The 22,649-nt window shown below is 40.7% G+C and overlaps 1 protein-coding gene across 1 annotated transcript in view; it reads left to right on the plus strand.

The window, feature by feature from the left end:
* Positions 1-22,400, plus strand: part of TMEM154 (transmembrane protein 154) — a 59,003-nt gene extending 36,603 nt beyond the window's left edge. Inside the window, exons 4-7 of the mRNA XM_002745396.6 lie at positions 2,970-2,997; positions 4,365-4,450; positions 6,487-6,544; positions 19,823-22,400. Coding sequence (XP_002745442.3) covers positions 2,970-2,997; positions 4,365-4,450; positions 6,487-6,544; positions 19,823-19,838 — 188 coding nt within the window. The 3' untranslated portion in view covers positions 19,839-22,400. The remainder of the gene's footprint in view (positions 1-2,969; positions 2,998-4,364; positions 4,451-6,486; positions 6,545-19,822) is intronic.
* Positions 22,401-22,649: the final 249 nt, after the last annotated feature.

A 22,649-nucleotide genomic window follows, 5' to 3' on the forward strand; every position in this document is an offset into this window, starting at 1 on the left:
TAAATATGCCTTACTTTAGAAAATACAACAGAGAAAAATAATTTCAAAACAATTGGCTTATCACAAACGTTTTTGATAGAGAGTTTTATTTGAATTTTTTTCTCTTATCAGCCAATGCTTTAATACAGACATGATCACTAGCTGCTTCAAGATGGATATCTTTTAAGAAAAACTGAATGCTAAAATTTAATAAAAGCAGAATATTTACATTAACAAAATTTGATTTTTTAAGGAAAAATACAATTATCATGGAAGGTCAGACCAGCATTTGCTTGGAAAGCTCCCAAAGAAATACTTTCTGGGAGGGCACGGAGACCTGTACACACAATGTCCCCTGGGAAAGTTAGAAGCAGACACACTGGTTCTTTCCCCACATTGATAGAGCCTGGTCTGTTATACTACACCAGGAAATAAGTCTAAATGTGACAGCTGGAGAGGATTTGGCCAAAACTTTTAGAACATTTCATCCAATTGGAAATTACTTTTTCCTTTGGGCTTGTCCATTTCATGTCCAGGGAAAGGGAAACATTATGTAGTAACGTGATGTTGTGCTATCATTCCTCCTAGCCCTCCAGGACTTAAATTTGCAGTGTCTTGATGTGCGAGGTCTCTCTGAAAGAGCTGCAGGGAAAACAGCTGGCCATAAACCACCACTTTAAACAGGCTCGGCTACATGATGCCTGGCTTGCTCAGTAAATCTTCCGGAAAGGGTCTCTTTCTCTTGCTCAATGCTCAGCATGGAAACAAGATAAGGGAGCCAGAGGCTCCTGTAGCTCCTTCCCTCCCCTAGCCTCCACCAGACAATCCCACTATTGAATGCACAGGGGAGAGGAGCTGAGAGGAGGGTACTGTCAGGCTAAGTGAGGGTAATGTAGGAACTGAAGGAGGAGGACAAAGTGGGTCAGAGGAGATGAAATGGAAGAGGGCATTTGAGATGGGGCTGTGTAAGAGCTGCATTTGCCTCCTGGTTGCAAAGGGAGTAGGTGGCTATTCATAAATAGATATAGGCCAGGTGGAGTGGAGCAGGCAGGGGCTGATTGCTGAGGACAAGTAATTGGTCTCCCTCCTGGTTTAATGCTCTGCTCTTTGTGTGCTCTCCCAGATGTTTTTCTGTTGCCATGGTGGCCGGAGCAGGGGTAATAGCCATGGAGCAGCAATGAGGCCACCGAAGGCTTTTTACTCTGTTTTAATATGATTACAGGAGCTTCACATTTGGTGCATCTGGACCACTTCTGCAATGGCTTTTAAAACTTTTCCATCGTCTGCATGTAGGCTAGCTTTTCCTCACCCTGAAGCCTGTGGGGAACTCGGATTATAAAAATAAATCCATGCCAACAACGGTGGGGCCATGCAGCCACTTGCTCTGTGGGAAATTGGGTGGGGGGTTATTCAGCAGGGAAAAAAGGAGACGGAAGGGGAGGGAGTGACAAAACAGGAGGATCTTTCTGGATCACCTGTAGGGATGTTCAATTGCGTAGAAGCTTTATTTACAGTAAAATTCCTTAAGTCAGGCATCTGCAGGAAGCTGTGCATCCTACTGGAGGGTAGGAGGACATAGCCTTCAGCTCCTGGAAGGCAAGCAGTGATGGCATGAAACTTACATCTGTGCCCAGCTTTCCTGGATTAGCAATGCCATTCAAGCTTGCCAACCCACAGGAAATTACACCAGCTCACTGCTGCCAGGAACTCAGTTCCAGGTGTCTGCTGGTTGTGTTCCCTCACTGAGGACCTGTGTTTCTCCAGGATACATAAAAAGAGGCCTCTGATTGCCAAGGCTCAGAAACCTCTATTTGGTGGACTCCTACAAAGTGGTTTGCTTTTCAAAAGTTTCACATCATAAAAGGTGCAGCAGGCCTATACTATCCACTCAACATCATTGCCTCATTTCTCTGTATGTGTTGGTTCTCCTGCCAAATGAAACAGGGCTTCAGCTGGGACATCAGGCTCTAGTTCTCACCACTTGTTCATTCAGAATCTGATGTGCATTAGAGCCATTTTGTAAACAGTTACTTGACTCTCACCTCAACCAACAGCAATTAAAATCAAGTGTGTTGGAAGTTTCACTATGCTAAGTCCAAAAGACTGGATATGTATTGAACCCTAGTGCTGAACAACTGAGGTTAACACCTAATTATTTATTCCACTGATTTGACTGGGCATTTACCAGGTACTGTGCTAGCTGGCTCAGAGCTGAGGGGATACCACGATGAGTAAGACAGACACAAACCCTGCCACTTTGGACTTATGGTCTAGTGAGAGAGACAGACAGAAAAAAAAAATCAAACAGATGAATTGACCAATGAGAAATTGTGGCCAGTACTATGAAGGATGCAAGCAAGGTGCTGAGCTGGGGAGCAACAGGAAAGATGGGCCCTGCTTTCTATAGAGAAGGTGGGGAAGGAAAGAGTGTTTAAGCTGGGACTCTGAGGATGTCAGGGATCCAGCCATGCAAAGAGCAGGGGTAAAAGGAAAATTCCAATGGGAGCCCTTGATGGAAGAGCCCACATCCTCCACCAGGATTAAAGCACAGTGCCACAGTGATCAGCATGGGGTGTCACAGGAGATGCAACAGCAACCTTTAGATCTGGGACATTTTACTGAAAGGGGCAGAGGAATAAGCTCTCTTGTTTCACCCTCCCTTGCCTTCCCTTATCACTGTTTTCCTCTTTCCATAGATGTAAAAAATAAAGACAGATGAACATCTGATCTGAAGTGAGAGTTCTCAGCAGACCACACACTTCTAAAACAAAGCAGATTTCACATGGATTAAGACCTCGTTTCAATGTGGCAATCTGCACTTGTTTGACTCTAAGTTAATGATCGCTCCTTTAAAAATGTTACTTAGTGTCATTTCACTCTCTTTGTAAAGGAGGCCTCAGCTGTGGTTGAAATTAAAAGTTGTTACTTTAATTCAATACTTTGTATTGAAGAACAAAGCTAACATGGCCTTTATGTTCATTTCTTTTTAGATGAACTGGGAAGTGAAAACCTGAAAGTGTAAGTTTTCCCTGCTGCTTCTGATCTGGGGAGTGAACAGCAACGGGGCGAGGAGGAGACTGGTGGGCAGCTGGCTTTTCAGTTATTTTTGTTCTGGCACTTTGTGTACTCTCCTGCTTCCCAGGCAGAAGATCACTGGCAGGGAAGGGGGGATGTACCGGCATCCCCAAACCCTATCCAGCGTGTGAGTGTGATCTGGGCAAGGACAGCGTGACATCTGCTTTATTTCGATGTCCTACGTTCAGAAAAATATCCTGACTGTTACCAATTTCAAGTGCATAGTAAATAGTCTATCCCTGGCTGTATTTCAAGGATGTCGGTTCATTTATTCTGATTAGAAATTTTATCACCAGGAAAGATACTTAAGCCGGTATTGAGCAGGAGAGCCCTGGTAGAAGCATTCGTTTGCATAGCAAGAACCCCCGGGGATGGGAGAGAGAGGTGGAAGAAGGGAAGAGTGGGAGGAGTAGGAGAAAGGGAGAGGAGGGAGGGAAGGAGGGGTGGGAGAGAAAAAAACAAGCCTCCACCCAGAAGCTTGTTCTGGGGTAATGCCATACCCTCCCCATCTTCCAAGCAGCCTCCTGGTTTAGAAACTTTGCTGCTTCCTCTGCACAGTGTACAGCCTACGCAGCTTTCAGAGCTGGTGGTCCCTCCTTACCCAACCCCATCTCCACTAAGCAAGGGCTCTGTTCCCCGACTGTGCACTTTGAGCTTCTGCAAGTGAGGGCAGTGAATTTCTTTTTTCTTTTTCTTTCTTTCTTTTTTTTTTTTTTTTTTTTTGAGACGAAGTTTCGCTCTTGTTACCCAGGCTGGAGTGCGATGGCGCGATCTCGGCTCACCACAACCTCCGCCTCCTGGGTTCAGGGCAGTGAATTTCTTAAAGCAATGGGCTCCATTTCTCCAAGAGAGAAAAGCCTGGGAATTGAAGGGACAGGTGATAACTGCAGCCTGGTGACAGTGCCTCTTGACCTGGGGCACTGATCAAAAAACCCAAAGGAAGAGGAAGTGAAATCAAGCAATGTTAAAATGCTAAATGTGGCAACTCCCCGGAAGGGCCTCGCCCTGGGAGGCTGCAGATTTGACTTTGCACCTTGAGGGGAGCAGTCTGTCTCCTGGGTTCCCTTTTTAGTCCACTTGTTGGGCCTGTGGGCACCCCACTTTTGGACCAGTGATGGATGTATGTTTGTTTTCGTGGTAGCCTATTAAAGTTTGATTGTCTGGAAAAGGGCAAGCCCCCAGGCTTCCTTAGAGCATAGGGCACTAAATTAACTTCATTGTCCTCAGGTTCAACATTCTAGTCTCTTTCCAAATGAAATTAGGTACATTTCACATTTCTTTCCAACAAGGCTTTTGCTCTCTATTTCTAGCCCTATTTTTGAGGAAGATACACCCTCTGTTATGGAAATTGAAATGGAAGAGCTTGATAAATGGATGAACAGCATGAATAGAAATGGTATGTGGTAACCTAAAGTTGTTTCTTCTTTCCTCTCTAGTAACAGAAAGCTGCAATAGCTTTATAAATATCTCAGTAAATGCTGGAGTGAGACAGAGCCCAATCCCACATTGAATCTGGTGCATGCAGATGATAAACTTGGTCTGACAATACTTAAATACTCAGCTTAATCGTTGCCACTTGTTTTGATTTCTGTACAAGTTGTTGAAATGGTCTTTTTGAAGCAGAAAATGGCCTTTTATTCAAGAAAGGAAATCTCTGAAACCAAATTATCTGGGAGAAGTTAGCATCTGGCATTACCTTATACATTACAGAATTTAGAGATCCATAATTTTGAACTGACTCTGGATGTAAAACTTTATCAAACATAGTATCCATAGATCTGTGCTGTCTGACATAATAGATACTCACCAAATGTGGCTATTTAAATTTAAATTAATTTAAACTAAATAAAATTTAAAATTAGGCTTAAGTAGCCACATACTGAGGCTTTAGTAAATGAACAGTGTGAATCTAGAACATTTCTATCACTTCAGAATGTTTGGGCCTTGCTCATATAGATGGTGATACACGTACCCCATATAAAAATTTCCAATTGATATCTGGCAGTAATGGAAGTGTATGTTCCTTATTTTTTAGTAAATCAATAATGGGACTTTAAAATGATGGCAGCTGTTTTTCCTTTTTCTTTTTCTTTTTTTTTTTGAGATGGAGTTTTGCTCTTGTTACCCAGGCTGGAGTGCAATGGCGCGATCTCGGCTCACTGCAAACTTCCACCTCCTGGGTTCAGGCAGTTCTCCCGCCTCAGCCTCCTGAGTAGCTGGGATTACAGGCACTCATCATCATGCCCAGCTAAATGTTTTTTGTATTTTTAGTAGAGACGGGGTTTCACCATGTTGACTAGGATGGTCTCGATCTCTTGACCTCATGATCCACCCTCCTCGGCCTCCCAAAGTGCTGGGATTACAGGCATAAGCCACCGTGTTTTTTCTTTTTTTAAATTTCTTTTACAAATTAATAAATTATTTTACTACTCAAATTAACAAACCCCAGCATTATCATACAATTTGCATTTTTTTTAACCATTTATTTTTTAAAAATACCCTAGGGTCTGTGAAATTCAACACTGTACAGTAGAATTCTAAAATTCAGAGACTGGTTATAATAATTATTACTACAAGATATGATTTCAAAAAAGAACTACTCAGATAACTTGTACAATTTCTAACAGTTTTTCATATTGAGGAAAGAATGACTCTGTAAAGCCATTCTGTTTGAAATGGGGCAGGTCCTTGAGATCAGGAATCTCATTTTGTTGTTTTCATTTGCTAAAAGTAATATGCATGCATAGTAGAACTTGACAAATGCAAAAAAAAAAAAAAGTAGAAGAAAAAATTCATCACGTAAAGGCAATCTCTTCTTACTATGTTGTTTTATTAGGTTTTGTGCTAGAGATTTTGTGTAATATAAAATCATGATCCTGTCATACTAAAACCAGAAAACTGGGAAAGGCATTTCTATTTGGCAACTAGAGCTGAGTTATTTTGACACATAGGTGATAGACTCAAATAACTTTTTTGCCCTTAAAAATAATGAGTGGCGTAATAGAAAAGAACTTACGACCTTACGAAGATTGGTTGTTTTCCCACGTTACCCAATTCTTTTCTACTATGCAATCTGATGGAAATCATTCTGCAGACACATTAGAACCTCAGGCGAAGTCATTTTATTCCAGTGTCTATCCCGAGGCATGCAGATTCTAGCTTTTGGAGCACCAGGGTGCCACAAGGACAGAATAACCAAGCAGTGACGAACTGTGTCCTTTCTGGGGGCAGAGGCACGTTGAAGTTTTGTATCTGTGTTATTAGTGCTTTCTCCATTTCAAGGGCTTTGTCATCATTAATCTTTTCACCACAATCACTCCTTTTTGCACATGTAACCACACACATCAGAAAACTACAGTATTTAGCAGTATCAGGTTTGTGGATAGAAAATAGAATTTCAGTAACAATGAGTTTGCTTTTATTTTGTCCTAGCTGACTATGAATGTTTACCTACCTTGAAGGAAGAAAAGGAATCAAATCACAACCCAAGGTACTTCTCATTTCTACCACAGGTTGTATCTGGCAGGAAGGGGATTGGGAACCACGGTGGAACACTTTTTGCTTGCCTTCTCCATTCCTATAAATTGTATGCGACCATTTACATGGGTGTATATGTGCATAGTGTGGAGAAGAGGTAGCGTGAGTTACAGAAAATAGAAGGCTATGAAGTAAATATCCTAGGGCTCTTTATCTTTAGAAATAAATTAGTTTTGACATTTTCTTGCCCTTCTAAAGAGACACTGTTGCCTTGGCCTCTGTTTTAGTCATAAAACTTTCCAATTATGAGAAACCGTAGGTTTGTTTACCTTGGATAAATAGATGTTTAGTAAGTAAAACAGATGGAGGCGACAGTCTTAAAGTGGGTAACTATAAACTAGAGTGAGAAAATAAATGGGAATTTTTTAAAAAAATGTTCCATTTTTACCGCTAGGTGGCTCTGCTTGATAGAAAATTTTAGTGCCTTGGGTTTGGGTATAGTTTAGTACTCCACAATCTCATTTAAATTATATTTTCTTTTGTAAGGATAGAAATGACCAAGTTTGGGGTGTTTTGATTAGAGAATTGTTTTGTCAGGACATGGGACATGTTCTCAGGAAAAAGAATTGATGATTCAGCAGGCTGGGGACTTGCTCTGCAGAGCTCAGCTGTGATCTTGGAGGCACCAAGCTATTGGCAGCAATCACTCATGGATACCCAGAGAGAAGAGAACTGGAGCCTATACCTGAGATATTACACTTCTGTTGGAATAAATGGAATAAACCTGCAGGCAGGATAAATACTCTCCCCGCATTGTTCACCAGAGGTCTGGTGCCAGTCATCTTAAATGCTTCCAGACTGCAATCATCCATCATTGGACAATCCCCGAAGCCTGAGCATTGCAAGGGAATACCGATTATTAGGCAGGGGTTGGGGCAGTCAGATGTTTATCTTTGGACTCTTTTTCTACATCTCCTCCCTAAATCTTACCTAACAATTCACCATCCTAAATGTCTCCTCATATCACACCACCGCAGCCTTACTCAGACAAACCTCAGCTCTGATGCCAAAGTCTACACCTATTGTAGATTTAGGTCAATATCACTGCCCTAGGTATTTCCATATTAAGATTCTTTGCCAGTTCAGAAAGGATTCTATCCTATTAAAAAGAGATTCCAGGCCATGCTTGGTGGCGCTTGCCTATAGTCCTAGCTAATTGAGAGGCTTAGGTGAGAGGATTGCTTGAACCCACGAGTTCAGGCTCACAGTGATCTGTGATTGTACCACTGCATTTCAGCCTGGGTAATGACTGAGAGCAAGACTCTGTCTCTAAAAAGGAGAGAGAGAGAGATTGATTCTAGATATTAATGAGCAGGTGGAAGAAAACAAAATACCAGGGGGACTATTACAAAGGAATATTTTCCCCATGTTTTGACCTTACCAGTTTGTAACTATATATGTCTGGTATAGGGATGAGATCACCATTAAAACTTCATAAATATCTTAAATATCTTATTCTATCACTGATGAGCACCCTCAGCATGCCAAAAACCACCCTCAGTGGTTTTTACATACCTACCTTTTGCTCTTTGAAATTCTTGGCAACATGGAAGAAGCTTAACATTACAGAATTATATGGCAGTGAAAGCTTCTTAAAAATTAGATTTTTGGGTTGGGCTTGGTGGCTCATGCCTATAATCTCAGCACTTTGGGAGGTCAAGGAGAGTGGATCACAAGGTCATGATTTCAAGACCAGCTTGGCCAAGATGGTGAAACTCTGTCTCTACTAAAAATACAAAAATTACCCAGGCCTGGTGGTGGGTGCCTGTAATCCCAGCTACTCGGGAGGCTGAGGCAGATAATTGCTTGAACCCGGGAGGCGGCGGAGGTTGCAATGAGCTGAGATTGCACCACTGCACCCCAGCCTGGGAGACAGAGTGAGACTCTGGCTCAAAAAAAAAAAAAAACAAAAACAGATTTTTGGCCAGGCACGGTGGCTCACACCTGAAACTCCAGCACTTTGGGAAGCTGAAGTGAGTGGATCACCGAGGTCAGGAGTTTGAGACCAGCCTGGCCAACATGGTGAAACTAAAAATACAGTTTACCCTACTAAAAATATAAAAATTAGCCAGACATGATGTCAGGTGCCTCTTATCCCAGCTACTTGGAAGGCTGAGGTAGGAGAATTGTTTGAACCTGGAGGTAGGAGGTGGGGGTTGCAGTGAGCCAAGATTGAAGCATCGCACTCCAGCCTGGGCAACAAAAGTGAAACTCCATCTTTAAAAAAAAATTCAAATTTTTGAAATAATGAGAAAATGAGCTAAAGCCTTTACATAACTGCTTCATATTAAATTATTGTTTTAAAAGGAAATGTCTACATTCCTCTGTGGGTCCAGAGCTGTCTGGCATTCACAGGATGACTGCCAGGCCTTCACTTTACGCCCTCTCAGTGACGCCAGCACCAGCATTCGAGAACCAAGAATGGCAAATCCCAGATCTATGTGCCACTGGGCATTTTCTGATTACTTCAAAGGTTATTATGATATTGCAAAGTTAACTTTTTATTCACTAAAAAAATCTAAGGAAAGTGCAATGCATTTATACCAAAGCTCAGCATAGAGTAAGTTCTCAACAAGCACTGGTTACGACTATTATAACTGTTAGGAAGTTAAACTGATGTACGGAAACTCACTGCCTTTTGGGCTAAGAAGCCTGTATCCTAAGACCCAGACACATCCATTTTGGTGGATGAAGCATTATTTTTGTCCCAGTGTTCCCTAGTGGTTTCTTTCTGGACCTACCAATCCTGGGAAACCAGAAATTTGTTTGATCTACTATGAGACTCAGTTCTCCTTCATTGCTGGCATAGACCAATTAATGTTGGTGATTTCAGAATAGTCCACTTATCACTCTAGAGTTTTTTGGTGTTTTGTTTTCTTGTTTCGTTTTGAGACAGAGTCTCGTTCTGTTGTCTAGGCTGGAGTGCAGTGGTATCATCATGGCTCACTGCAGCCTCAACCTCCTGGGCCTAAGCGATTCTCCCAACTTAGCCTCCCAAGTAGTTGGGACCACAGGTTTGTCCACCATGCCTGGCTAATTTTCTTTTACTTTATTGTGGACACAGAGTCTCCTTATGTTGCCCAGGCTGCTTTCAAAGTTTTGGGCTCAAGCAATCCTCCTGCCTTGGCCTCCCAAAGTGTTGGGATTGCAGGAGTGAGCCACTGTGTCTGGCCCAGTTGGGAGTTTTTAAAAGGATATTGGCACCTTAGAGTTTGGATGAGCTTTCCTTTCTGTCATGATCTTATATACATTTCTTTTTCCTATCTTAATGTTTTAATTACGTTGATAATCCATAAAATGCTTATTTTGAGTATCTACCCTGGGACAAAAATAAGATTTTTTTTTTCCCTAAAAGCTTGTGAATTGTTAGAGATACAGGTGGAAAGTGCATTCGTGAATCATTGGACTTAGAAGACTCATTTTCAGACCTAATTTGAATGCTTGTTTTTTTTTTTTTTTTTTTTTTTTTTTTTTTGAGACGGAGTTTTGCTCTTGTTACCCAGGCTGGAGTGCAATGGCACGATCTCGGCTCACCACAACCTCCGCTTCCTGGGTTCAGGCAATTCTCCTGCCTCAGCCTCCTGAGTAGCTGGGATTACAGGCACGCGCCACCATACCCAGCTAATTTTTTTTTGTATTTTTAGTAGAGATGGGGTTTCACCATGTTAACCAGGATGGTCTTGATCTCTTGACCTTGTGATCCACCCGCCTCAGCCTCCCAAAGTGCTGGGATTACAGGTGTGAGCCACTGCGCCCAGCCCACTTGTTTGTTCTTTAGACTAAAACAAGTCACGTTAGCTCTTTGAGTTTTAATTTATTTGTCTTGAAAAATGGAAATAGGAACATCTGTCCTTCTAGTTTCACAGGATGATATAAGAGAATGAAACCACTAGCTAGGTTTTATTTTTGTTTTTATGTTTATTTTTGAGATGGAGTTTCACTCTTGTCACCCATGCTGGAGTGCAATGATGAGATCTTATCTCACTGCAACTTCTACCTCCTGGGTTCAAGCAGTTCTCCTGCCTCAGCCTCCCAAGTAGCTGGCATTACTGGCACCCACCACCAAGCCCGGGTAGTTTTGTATTTTTAGTAGAGAGAGGGTTTCACCACATTGGTCAGGTTGGTCTCTAACTCCTGACCTCAGGTGATCCACCCACCTCAGCTTCCCAAAGTTTTGGGATTCCAGGCATGAGACACTGTGCCCAGCAGTAGCTAAGTTTTAAAGCACCATGCAAGTGAAACTAATTATTTTTATGCAGTAGCAACAGTTCCTCCCCCTCCCACACTGGCATCTTAAAAGATTATTTTTAGGGCAGTTTTAGGTTCACAGCAAAATTGAGCGGAAACTAGTTCCCATATACCATCTGCCCTCACACATACACAGCCTCCCCCATAGTCAATGTCCCCCATTAGACTGATACATTTGTTACGATCAATAAACCTATATAGACACACCATTATCACCCAGAGTTTCCCATTGGCTTTTACCTCGTGCGTAGATTCTTTCTCTGTCATTGAAATAGTATAAATGTGAATTTAATGCTTCACAAAGTATGTGACAGCCATTAAAAATTGAATTTAGTGGAAAACACACTTATCCATTCTCCTGATAAATGAAGACTTCTGGAATTCATTTCCAGGGTTTTACTTTCCCTGATGCTAGAAAGACATCCCTGACATAGAACCTCTGTTATATATTAAGTCCACAGACCCTAAGTCCACCATGCGTCTGGGAAAAGGAAGTCAATCTGATAATCATCTTACACTTAATATATTCCACATTGTGAGCAAAGATTTCAGCTCTTCAACCTTCTCTTGTTAGGGTCCATCATCTCAGGTCTTTCAGAACTTTATCCATGTCTCATTGGCCCCTCCTTGTTCATTACCTTCCTCCATCCTCATTGAATGAATATTCTTCCTGAGCTAAGGAAACCAAAAGATAGCACACGATTTTAATAAGGACCAGAGAGATGTATGAAATACTATGGGAAGTTGACACTATGGTTTCATGTTTAAAAAAAAAAAATAGGAAAAGCAACAAAGGAATCGTGGAAGGGAGTCTTTCATAGTCTTATTTTCTATCTTAGCATCTTTTCCGCGATTCATCCCTGCTATGTGCCTGGCACTGCACAGGGGAATAGTGTCAGTGGGAGGAGGGTGCTAGGTGGAGTCTGCCCTTAGGTTGAAGAGAATTTCATCCCTGACCTAGTTAAGCATTGCCAACACATGGTGATGACAGAAAACAGATCCTTTTGGTTGGTTTTATTATTGTTTTAATGTCTGTATAGAAAACATACTTCCTTATTGTCTAACCCTACCCTCACAACACCCTCCCAAATGCCGCTAGATAGTGGTGCAAACAAGAAAGAGTCCCTTTTATCATGAATCTTCCAATCAAGCCAGCCTCTTCCTTCTTCTGGAGGGATCTGTAGTTAGGCAGTTTCCTGAAAGCTTGGCGTTTCTGTCTCTGCAACCTTAGGTGAATAACCATAGACAAGGAATCGCAAATGTTAGCCAAATCCCTGTCTTCTTTCCTCTTAATCTCTTGACCACAGGGATGAATTTACATTGAGCAACAACATAGGGAAAGAATCAGGTTTGGTTCTGCTAAAGTGGATTTATAATTTTGAAAACACAGTCATAGGGCCGGGCGCGGTGGCTCATGTCTATAATCCCAGCACCATGGGAGGCCGACGCAGGCAGATCATGAGATCAGGAGATCAAGACCATCCTGGCTAACATAGTGAAACCCTGTCTCTACTAAAAATACAAAAAATTAGCCAGGTGTGGTGGTGCATGCCTGTAATCCCAGCTACTCGGGAGGCTGAGGCAGGAGAATCACTTGAACCCAGGAGGTGGAGGTTACAGTGATGTGAGATAGCACCACTTGTACTCCAGCCTGGGTGACAAAGTGAGTCTCCATCTCAAAGAAATTTAAAAAGTAATGATTACAACAATAGCAAGACATTTACATCACATTTTTAGATGCTAGATGCCTACGTAATTATCTAAGAAATTAACTAAGAGAGAGTGACAGTGTACCTGTTCTTAAATTACAATAATCCTGCGGTTGATTTTATGATTTATGTTTCTGAGCTCAATGTCATTATAAAAATGAGCCACTTCACTATTTTTCCGAAAAAATTTAGGTTAGTGTAATAGAGAACTTTGTGTGGGTTTTTTCCTGTTTCATCCCTTCTCTTTGTCATTTTTTGAGAAAGTATAATTTTTGATGTAGTTTTTAAAAGGACATTTATTAAGCACTTAATATGTGCCTGACACTGTCTACATCATGTCAAAACAATCAATTAAAAATAAAATCATTTGAGTTTACTCAAATGATTTTATTTTTAATTGATTGTTTTGACATGATGTAGACAGATGATGTAGAACTCAGAGACGTTAAATGACTTGTTCAAGTTCACATGGCAGGTTTGTATCTGATAAAGCTCAATCTAGAGAACAGTTTCTTTTAAAAGTGCATTTTTATTTTCTTTTATTATTTTGTTAAAATAAGAGATATTTCATAAATTAAAAGACAAATTATGGACTAGAAAAAGAAGAACACTTAGCCATAAGAAAGCCAGCCACCAGGAGGCTGATCTAGGAGAGTACTTGGTGAATGATGTGTCTATCACGCAGCATGGTCATTGGCAACGCTTAACCATTAATTGCAAGAAAACAGCAGTTTTGTGTAAACGTTTTTTGGCCTCTCTGCTCAAGTAAATCTTTGTAACCACTTTTTTTCTTTGTTTTGAGGCTTATTTCCTCTTTTCTTCTTTAGTCCCTCAAAGTCATTTAAAAGTACATAGATCTAGCCAGGCGTGGTGGCTCACGCCTGTAATCCCAGCACTTTGGGAGGCCAAGGTGGGTGGATCACGAGGTCAAGAGATCAAGACCATCCTGGTCAACATGGTGAAACCCTGCCTCTACTAAAAATACAAAAAATTAGCTGGGCATGGTGGCACGTACCTGTAATCCCAGCTACTTGGGATGCTGAGGCAGGAGAATTGTCTGAACCCAGGAGGTGGAGGTTGCGGTGAGCCGAGATAGCGCCATTGCACTCCAGCCTGGGTAACAAGAGCAAAACTCCGTCTCAAAAAAAAATAAAAAAGTACATAGATCTGGCTGGGCATGGTGGCTCATGCCTGTAATCCCAGCACTTTGAGAGGCCAAGGAGGATGGATCACATGAAGTCAGGAGTTTGAGACCAGTCTGGCCAATATGGTGAAACCCCTCTCTCTACTAAAAATACAAAAATTAGCCAGGCATGGTAGCAGGTACCTGTAATCCCAGTACTTGGGAAGCTGAAGCAGAATTGCTTGAACCTGGGAGGTGGAGGTTGCAGTGAGCTGAGATCGCACTGTTGCACTCCAGCCCTGGGGAAAAGAGCAAGACTTCGTCTCAAAAAAAAAAAAAGTATATAGATCCTCCTTGACTTACAGTGGAGTTAGGTCCTGATAGACACACTGTAAATTTAAAAAAAAATCATGTCAAAAATGCAAGATACTTTCAAATTATAATGAGTTTATCTAGAGATAGCCTCATCATAAGTCAAGGAGTGAAGTGAATAGACATCACTTTGGCCTCATTGTAAAGTCAAAAATTTGTAAGTCAACCATTGTAAGTCAGGAATCATCTATAATTCAAGTGTTAAATGTCAGTTACCCTAAAATCTGAGCTTGGTATTTTAAGGGATACAAAGTAACAGTTTATAATCCTGCAGGATGAAAACCTCAAATAATATTCTTAAAACACAGATGCATGTGCCCATGTGTGTGTGTGCATGTATGTGTTGGACAAGGGAAGATGTATTAACTTTTAAAAACCACAGCATTGCTTGAATAGTGACCCAGATTATGTCTACAGCGTGGGCATGATCTATGTGCATGACTAGGCTTGCCTCCGATGTTAGCCAGATGCATTACCTCAATCATTCCACCTGAGACCAGGCCTCTTGCAGGAAGGAGAAAGGACATTCTCTTGATGAAGAGAAAGGGAGCCTGATTGAATTGCTATGTGACTTTGTGCTAAACTGATCTCTGCACTCCCCCCAAAAATGAGTTAGAGAGCATCATAACCAAGAAAGGTTTAACGTAGGTTTATTGCCATCTTTGGAGACAGAGTACATGAGCTGTGGTCATAATAAAGGATTGTTACAAGATAGACTGGTCAGGAGAACACAGATGACTTATCTAAGCCTGACTGCAACAAAGGGGCAGTTATGAAACAAGGTATTACAGCTGCATCTGTCTTTATTTAACTGGTAGCATGCCCATTACATGCCTTCTTAAAGAAAACAATACAATGATGCTTTTTAATCAATTGCATTTGGTTTCATTTGTCAGTCTGTTACTACACAGGCTTTTGGGAAAGGTGTTCCACATTCTTTTTTTTTTGAGATCGGGCCTCACTCTTTTGCCCAGGCTAGAGTGCAGTGGTGTGATCTCAGCTCACTACAGCCTCAACTTTTCCAGTCTCAGGGAACCCTACCACCTCAGCTCCCCAAATATAAGGTATAAGGTTGGTACAAAAGTAATCACTGTTCTTGCCATTACTTTTAATGGCAAAAATCATGATTACTTTTGCACCAACCTAATAGCTGGGACTACTGACACAAGCCACCAAGCCCAGCTAATTGTAAAATTTTTTGTAGCGGCAATGTCTCACTATGTTCCCCAGGCTGGTCTTGAACTCATAAGCTCAAGTGGTCCTTGAGGCTCAAATGCCCCCGCCTCCCAAGTTACTAGGATTGCAGGCATGAGCCACCACACTTGCCCCACATTCTTAAAATATCTAACATTCCTAGAAAAATTGCTCACTAACGTTAGCATCACGATAAGTTACTAAAACTGCTTTCAAACTAAAGGTTTGAAAGGGACCACTCATTTGATTTGTTGCAATTCTGTGACAGTTTGTAGGATCTTTTTAACAGGGAACTCTAGGATTTTTCAGAGTTAAAATGTGTAGGTTTATTTGATGATTTCACAGAGATAATAAATAGCCAAAAAGACAGCAGGAAACATATCTAACTAAATAAAGGAATGAGTGTTTGGGAGAGAATGCCTCCAGGCTCAGGGGTGGGTCAGGTCCCAGCTTGCTGATTTACCAACACGCCTGAAGTCCATTCCACCACAAGTAAGAGTTGCTACACTCTAGGAGTGGCCTGATGGCCCACAGGTGAGGCAACTTGTATCCTATGTGGCAGTGCTTGTCAATTGCTCATGGTCCACAGAGCTGTGGCAGTGGGCACCATACCTTGAGCTGCTTTTCCTCTTTTTTGCTTTAAGTTAAACAAGTTCTTGTTGAGGGTCAGTGTCCCACATCGAGCCTTCAAAATGCTTCTCTTTAGAAATGTAAAGCTTGTTTTGGAAGATGGTTGCTGAAAGCCTTTGGGTATCTGAAACAATATTCATGCTAGTATTTTACCAACAAACACTGGCTACTTGTAAAACCTGCAAAATAAGGATTACTAACATTCATTCATGTGTCTGTGTGTCAGGCCTGGAGTATGGCATTTCACCGGCATTTTCTCATTTATTATTTACAAAACAATAAAGCTCATGGTATCGTTATGTATGTTTTGCAGATGAGATGAAATAAGATCACTCTGGCTAAGAAAGGTTAATTGGCCCAATGTCATAGGGCAAGAAAGTGAACCCTGATTCAGACTTGGGCCAAGTGACCCAGGACTCTTATCTGCTATGCTAAAAAAGCCACTCGTTAGCACACACCAACATTGGTAATATCATAAAGGCAGCACAAACGTAAACTACCCAGGGATAAACTTAACTGAAAAAATGCAGGTGATAATATAAAATGTTCAGGTTTTTACTGCGGCACATAAAAGACTTGAACGAATGGAGAGGTGTACTGTGTTCCTGATGAAAGACTCAACAATATAAAACTGATCATCTTAAATTCAACCCAGTCATCTTAAAAATCCCTATGCACATTTCATCCGGAAGAATAACTGTGTGCAAATAGCCAGGACAATTCTAAAAGAAGGAAAAAGTGCAATTATAAGATAGAATAAGGATGGGGAGTTCATAGGGAGCGTGTCATGCTTGATCAACAATTAAAACAGTGTATACCCAGAACCAAATTAGAATTTACATTTCATAGCAAGTGGATTATTTAATAAATAGTCTTGGGACAGCTGACTAATATTTGAGGGGGGGGGATTTAGAGATCAACCTCACGCTTTATACTAAAATAGACTCTATTTGAGTTTGAGTGTTAAAAAGAAAGAAAAAAATACAGGAAAATATTATATAGCTTTAAGGAGGGAACTAGTTTGAAAGCATGACACACAAGTCAGAAACCATGTTTGAAAAAGCTAGATTTAACTACCTTAAAAACTCAACATTTCTGTACTTCAAAAAACACGATAGTCTGGGCGTGGTGGCTCACACCTGTAATCCCAGCACTTTGGGAGGCTGAGGTAGGTGGACTGCTTGAGCCCAGGAGTTCAAGAGCAGCCTAGACAACATGGCATGACCCTGTCTCCACAAAAGTTAGCCAGGTGTGGTGGCACACAATGGGGGAAGCCGGAGAAGGGGGCTGAGGTGGTAGGATTGCTTGAACCCAAGAGGTTGAGGCTGCAGTGAGCTGAGATCTGGCCCCTACACTCCAACCTGGGTGACATTGTGAGATTCTGTCTCAAAAGAATAATAGTAATTGTCCCATTTTGAATATAAGCAGAGACTATTAATAAGTAATTCAGGAAAGGAAGAAATTAAAATTACCAACTAAGCTTTGTAAAAGGTTTAGTCTTTGTAGCAATAAAAAGAAAGTCACAGTAAATATGATATTATTTTCACCTATTAGACTTACAAAAAAATGAAAATAATAATATTCAATGTTGGAGAGGATGTGAGGAAAAGGTTATTTCCCTAAAGAGTAGTGTTGGAAGAATAGAAATTGTAAAAATTTCTAGGAAAGAGGGATAATTTGACAATGGGCTATTAAAGCTTTAAAATTGTGTAACTTTGACCTAATAATTCCTTGTCTAGAGATATATGCAAAGGTAACAATTGGAAGTTTCCAAAGATGTAGAAATGTTTATAATAAATAAAAATTAAAAATTTGAAGTAGCCTAAATGTTTAACACTAAGGGATTGGATAAAAAAAATTCTTTGATTTAGTGAGACAATGGAATGATACATAACCACTAAAAATATATTGTATATTTAATAGCAGAGAAAGATGTTTACATGTGAACAAGAGTGAGAAAGCAGATTATAGAACAATATATAAAATATGATCCAATTTTTGTACAAAAAGGATATATATCATCATCACAGAAAAATCTCTGGGAGAATAAATACCAAAATGTTAATGTAGTGAGATTATTGGTATTTTTGTTTGCTTATTTCCATTTTATATTTTTCAACCAATGAATATGGACTAATTTTAAAATAATTAACTTTAAAAATCACTTCTGGACAATAATAACAGCTGGACAAAGATTAATGTTGTGGACAAAAAAGGCCTTTGCCTTTGTTGTTCAGCTATATGTTATGCTCTGCTTCAAGTGGCTGAAATTTCAAGATAAAGTCACAAAAAGTAAACATGCAATTGTTCTGTAGAGATAGACTCCTGCATATTTGAAATATTACTACCACCCAATTTCCACTTACTACCACCCATTCCAAGAAATGAAACCTCTTTGGCCAATTGAAAGGTTACTCAGGGTGACATAAGTGAAAGGGGTTGTCACATCTATTCTTCAGATGAAACATTTGTTAATTTTCAACCATGCTTTCATTTGAAATATATTTTGGTATAGTCTGTCTTTTTTTATTTTATTTTATTTTTTGAGACAAGGTGTCTCTCTTACTCAGGCTGGAGTGCAATGGTGCAATCATAACTCACTACAGCTTTCAATGCTAGGGCTCCAGCAATCCTCCCACCTCAGCCTCCTGAGTAACTGGGACTATGGGTGTGCACCACCACACTTGGCTAATTTTTAATTTTTGTAGAGATGGGAGTCTCACTGTATTGCCCAAGCTGGTCTCAAACTCTTGGACTCAAGCAATCTTCCTGCCTCAGCCTCCCAAAGTGCTGGAATGACAGGTGTGAGCCACCATGCTCATCCTAGTTTTTACTTTTTTTCATTTCGATGCCTCAGATAAAATTCTGTCCTCCCCCTCCTTTCCCATTGTTCTTCTGTCCTTATCATCACTTCTGCCTCTGTCTTTAAAATGAACAAACACCACACATGAACATACACATGTCTCCTGCCCTTTCCTGGATAGATCCATCCATTATCTATCTACTTATCTACCTATTTATCCATCTGTCTATTTATCCATGTGTGTCTGAGTTGCTCCAAAATCCTTTAAGAAACACATGGAGTTTCACTGAGCAGGAGAGCACTGAAGTAGGAGTCAGAAGAATATCACCTATTGCAGACTCTACACACCTGTGAGCTTGGGAGATACCAGATCTGTTGTTCATTATCATTCACTCACTTCCTTGGAAGCAGAGGTCACTTCGAATAGAGACCTCCTAGGATGTGAGTGAAGAGAGTACAGATCTAAAAAGAGAAGGTCGAGGAAGGACAGTGCTGCCTGTCTTCCAGGAGACTTGGTGGAACTATGGACCCACCAGGAAAAAGCTGTGGAGCCAGATACTTGGCAAAGACAGACAAGTTAGAAGCAAAAGCACAAATTAGCCAACAGCGTGGTCAGGTTCAAATACCATGTTCCTCATTTATGTCTGCCACCCCAAGATGCCCGATGTTTGAATTCTAAATGACACTGAGAAGGCCCCTCCATATCCTTTGTTGGTATGAACAAAATGGGCTATTGAAGACATACCAGGACCACGAACTCTTGAGAGAAAACAGCACGTGGAAAATTTGTTTTAGAAAAAGGCAATTTGGCATGTATTCATAGAGAATGAGATTAGATTTATTAAACAGGGAACCCCCAACTCCATCTGGTTCTGTCTGCACTGGCACTGGGGAGGGCTATGAAGAGTGAAAGCTAGGAATTATTTTTTGGCTTTCATGGATTTCTTCCTCAGGGATCAAATATAAAATTAAAACTGACCTTCATTTCAGAAATTGTAAGCTAGACACCATTGGCTTCCTGACAGCTTGCAATCTCTTCGGTCACCTCCACAATGGAGAAACCAGCTCTCTTTAGCTTCTTAAAAATGTATTACTGTTTGTGTATGTATGTGTGTGTGTTTTTATGGTTTTTTTGTTTGTTTGTTTTTACAGTGACAATGAATCCTAAACCTGAATGGCACTCATGTTTCCCAAGAAAAGCAGCCCCTGAGTGAGTCTGCTGGGCCTGCCAGAGGATGAAGAGGATACGAATTTAATTAATTTCAAATCAACATAGACACAAGAATCTTTTGCTGTTTCTTCCAACACCCACTCTTCCTAATGATGGCATCACTTGCACTTGGAAGAATGTGCAACTGAGAAGTACTAGGAGAAGGCCTGGCTGCCATCCATCGCTGCCTCCGAGGGTGGAGAAGAAGGCGGGTGATGTGCTCAGTTCTGATCAATGGGTGTTGCCTCCTCTCAGCCTATTGATTCTAGCTCACTGCTTGCACTCTGGTCATGCTAAGTCTACTTCTAGCTCACTGCTCTCACTCTGGTCATGCTAAGTCTTCTTCTAGCTCACTGCTCTCACTCTGGTCATGCTAAGTCTACTTCTAGCTCACTGCTCTCACTCTGGTCATGCTAAGTCTACTTCTAGCTCACTGCTCTCACTCTGGTCATGCCAAGTCTTTGTCACCTTTCTGCTTCATTCCTTAAGGCCTAAATCAGGAAGCTGTTTTATCGATGGTTTCCTTTCAGGTCACTAACCAGCTTTGGATAATTTCCTCTGATTAGTCAAGTCCTCAGACAGGTAAACTACATTCAACAGGAACTTTTCTTAAGGAGTGTTATGTCATGGAAAAGACACCAAACACAGCAAGTGTTTTCATGGATACACCATTAAATGGCAGTCAGTAAGCTCTGCCTGCCAAGAAGATACAGTGAGAGGGGCCACAGTCCTGATGAGATGGCGTTTGGTAACTTTTAGATGCTGACACGGCCAGGTCCAGTCACCTTTGGGAACTTCTCAGAGAAACTAGGAATCTTCAGTGAAAGAACTAATGTTTGCCTCAGCTGAAATTCCCTTGCTTGTCAGCATTTCTGCAAAGCTCACACTTGTTTCACCATACCTCCCTTGTATGTGCAAGTGGGGGTCATCTGTCAGCCTCTATGTTTCAGAGATCCTTAAGGTGGTTTGAAACAAACAGAAGAGGAGCAGGAAATATCTGTGCCTGTGGTGGATATCACTCATCATGCTTAGCATTCTCTCCTGCCAAGCTGGGACAAGCCTCACGTCCTACCTAACACAGCACTCCAGGAGGTCTCTATCAGTCCATCAGAGATGACATTCTCTGTGATATTTTTAACATCCTTGTGCTAAAAGCAATGGCACAAAATGGAAAAGGGTCCATTGACCACACCTACTCAAATGAAATCGATCTGCATTTATTCCTTAATTTTCTAAATCTGACTTTAAAGCAATCTAGAAAATTGAGAGTCCTCAGCTCTCCTTGGATGCCTGATATTTTATTCCAAGAAAGAGACAAAGAAGGAAAATTTTATTTATTTTACTACCTACATATAAACTGAGGGGAGATGGGGTTACCCAAACATTTGCTGCTCAATCTTGTGTCTTGTGCTTGAAAGTCTGCCCTAATGCGTAACAAAAACGATTCCTTTCCTATCTTTAGGATCACACTTTAACAAGTATTTGCCTTCTGAACTATGCGGATAATTTCAAAGGCAGAGTTCCAGACCAGAGAGGTCTTTCCATACAATGAAAGCTATAACTAGCTGGTTGTGTTTAACCACTGCTATCACGCTATCCTGGGACTGTGTAGAGCTTTGACAAAAGACAGACTTCACGGTCCATAACTTCAACAGATTTGTCTGTCATATTCTCACCCGCACATCTGAATGAGGCTTTGTGTTTCCCTTGCTCTCTTGCATGTTCATTTCCAACTCATGGCCCACAGTGAGTCTCAGATATTCAGGCCAAAACTGCATACAGTTGTTTTCTGAATCATAACTTGTCTATTTTTCTGTCTGTATGTGCTGCTTTCGGTTTGTTTCTCATCAACATTTTGACTTTCAGGAGAGCCTGCATTTCCTTCTTTTTCTCTTTAGGTATCTAAGATCTTTGAACACTTGGCCCTTTACATTTGATCCAACTCTATCAAATAATGAACTCTTAGAAGTTCAGAGAAGTATCTGGGGTCCTGGAATCTCATGTTGATGAAGTCATATTTTATAATATGATAAACATATTCTCATTCAGTATGTTAAATAATTTCAAATTCTAGAAGAAGAAAATTTCAGCAACACGTCATTGAGTTTTTATCTGATAAAGCTATAATTGCGCAGTGTACAAAGCACTTTTTAAAAATATAGTTTATTCTGTTAAGGTATATGAAGTTAGCATATGGCCAGAACAGTCAAGCCTCAATTCTTGTACCTTTTTATTACTGTTCAATCAATAGACACCATATGTTTATGACAATTTCAAGAATTGTTTTTAAACCCAAACTTAATTTTATGTTTCAGACTATTGTTAGTATAAAAATAAAAGCTCACTAATTTGCCCTAACTGGATAGCCAATCAGAACAAAATCTGACTTTAGAATATGTAAAATATATGTAAGTTTGATTGCATTTTTGTACATTTTAGGCAAAGCAGGTTAACAACATTGCCTGGTCAAACTTCTCAGGAAACTTGTTTTAATAAATATGTTAAAATACCCATTTGCAACTCTTGACCCAATGGTGTGACTCCTCCCTCTGGGAAGGGCTTTGTTACCTAATGGGAGACCACAGCCTGGATCCACCTTGATATAGGTGGCACCTGGATAACCACGTCAAACAAGTGTGATGAAGATGAGTCAAACTGGTCTTGGGAAAATAATTTCATAGTTCTTTTTTTTCTCCAGTTATGCTATCTAATACAAGAGAACCAAAGGCTGTAAAATTATTTTATTTTTTAGAGTCAGGGTCTCAGTAT

This window comes from Callithrix jacchus, chromosome 3 (genome assembly GCF_049354715.1).
Source record: "Callithrix jacchus isolate 240 chromosome 3, calJac240_pri, whole genome shotgun sequence".
Classification (NCBI taxonomy): domain Eukaryota; kingdom Metazoa; phylum Chordata; class Mammalia; order Primates; family Cebidae; genus Callithrix; species Callithrix jacchus.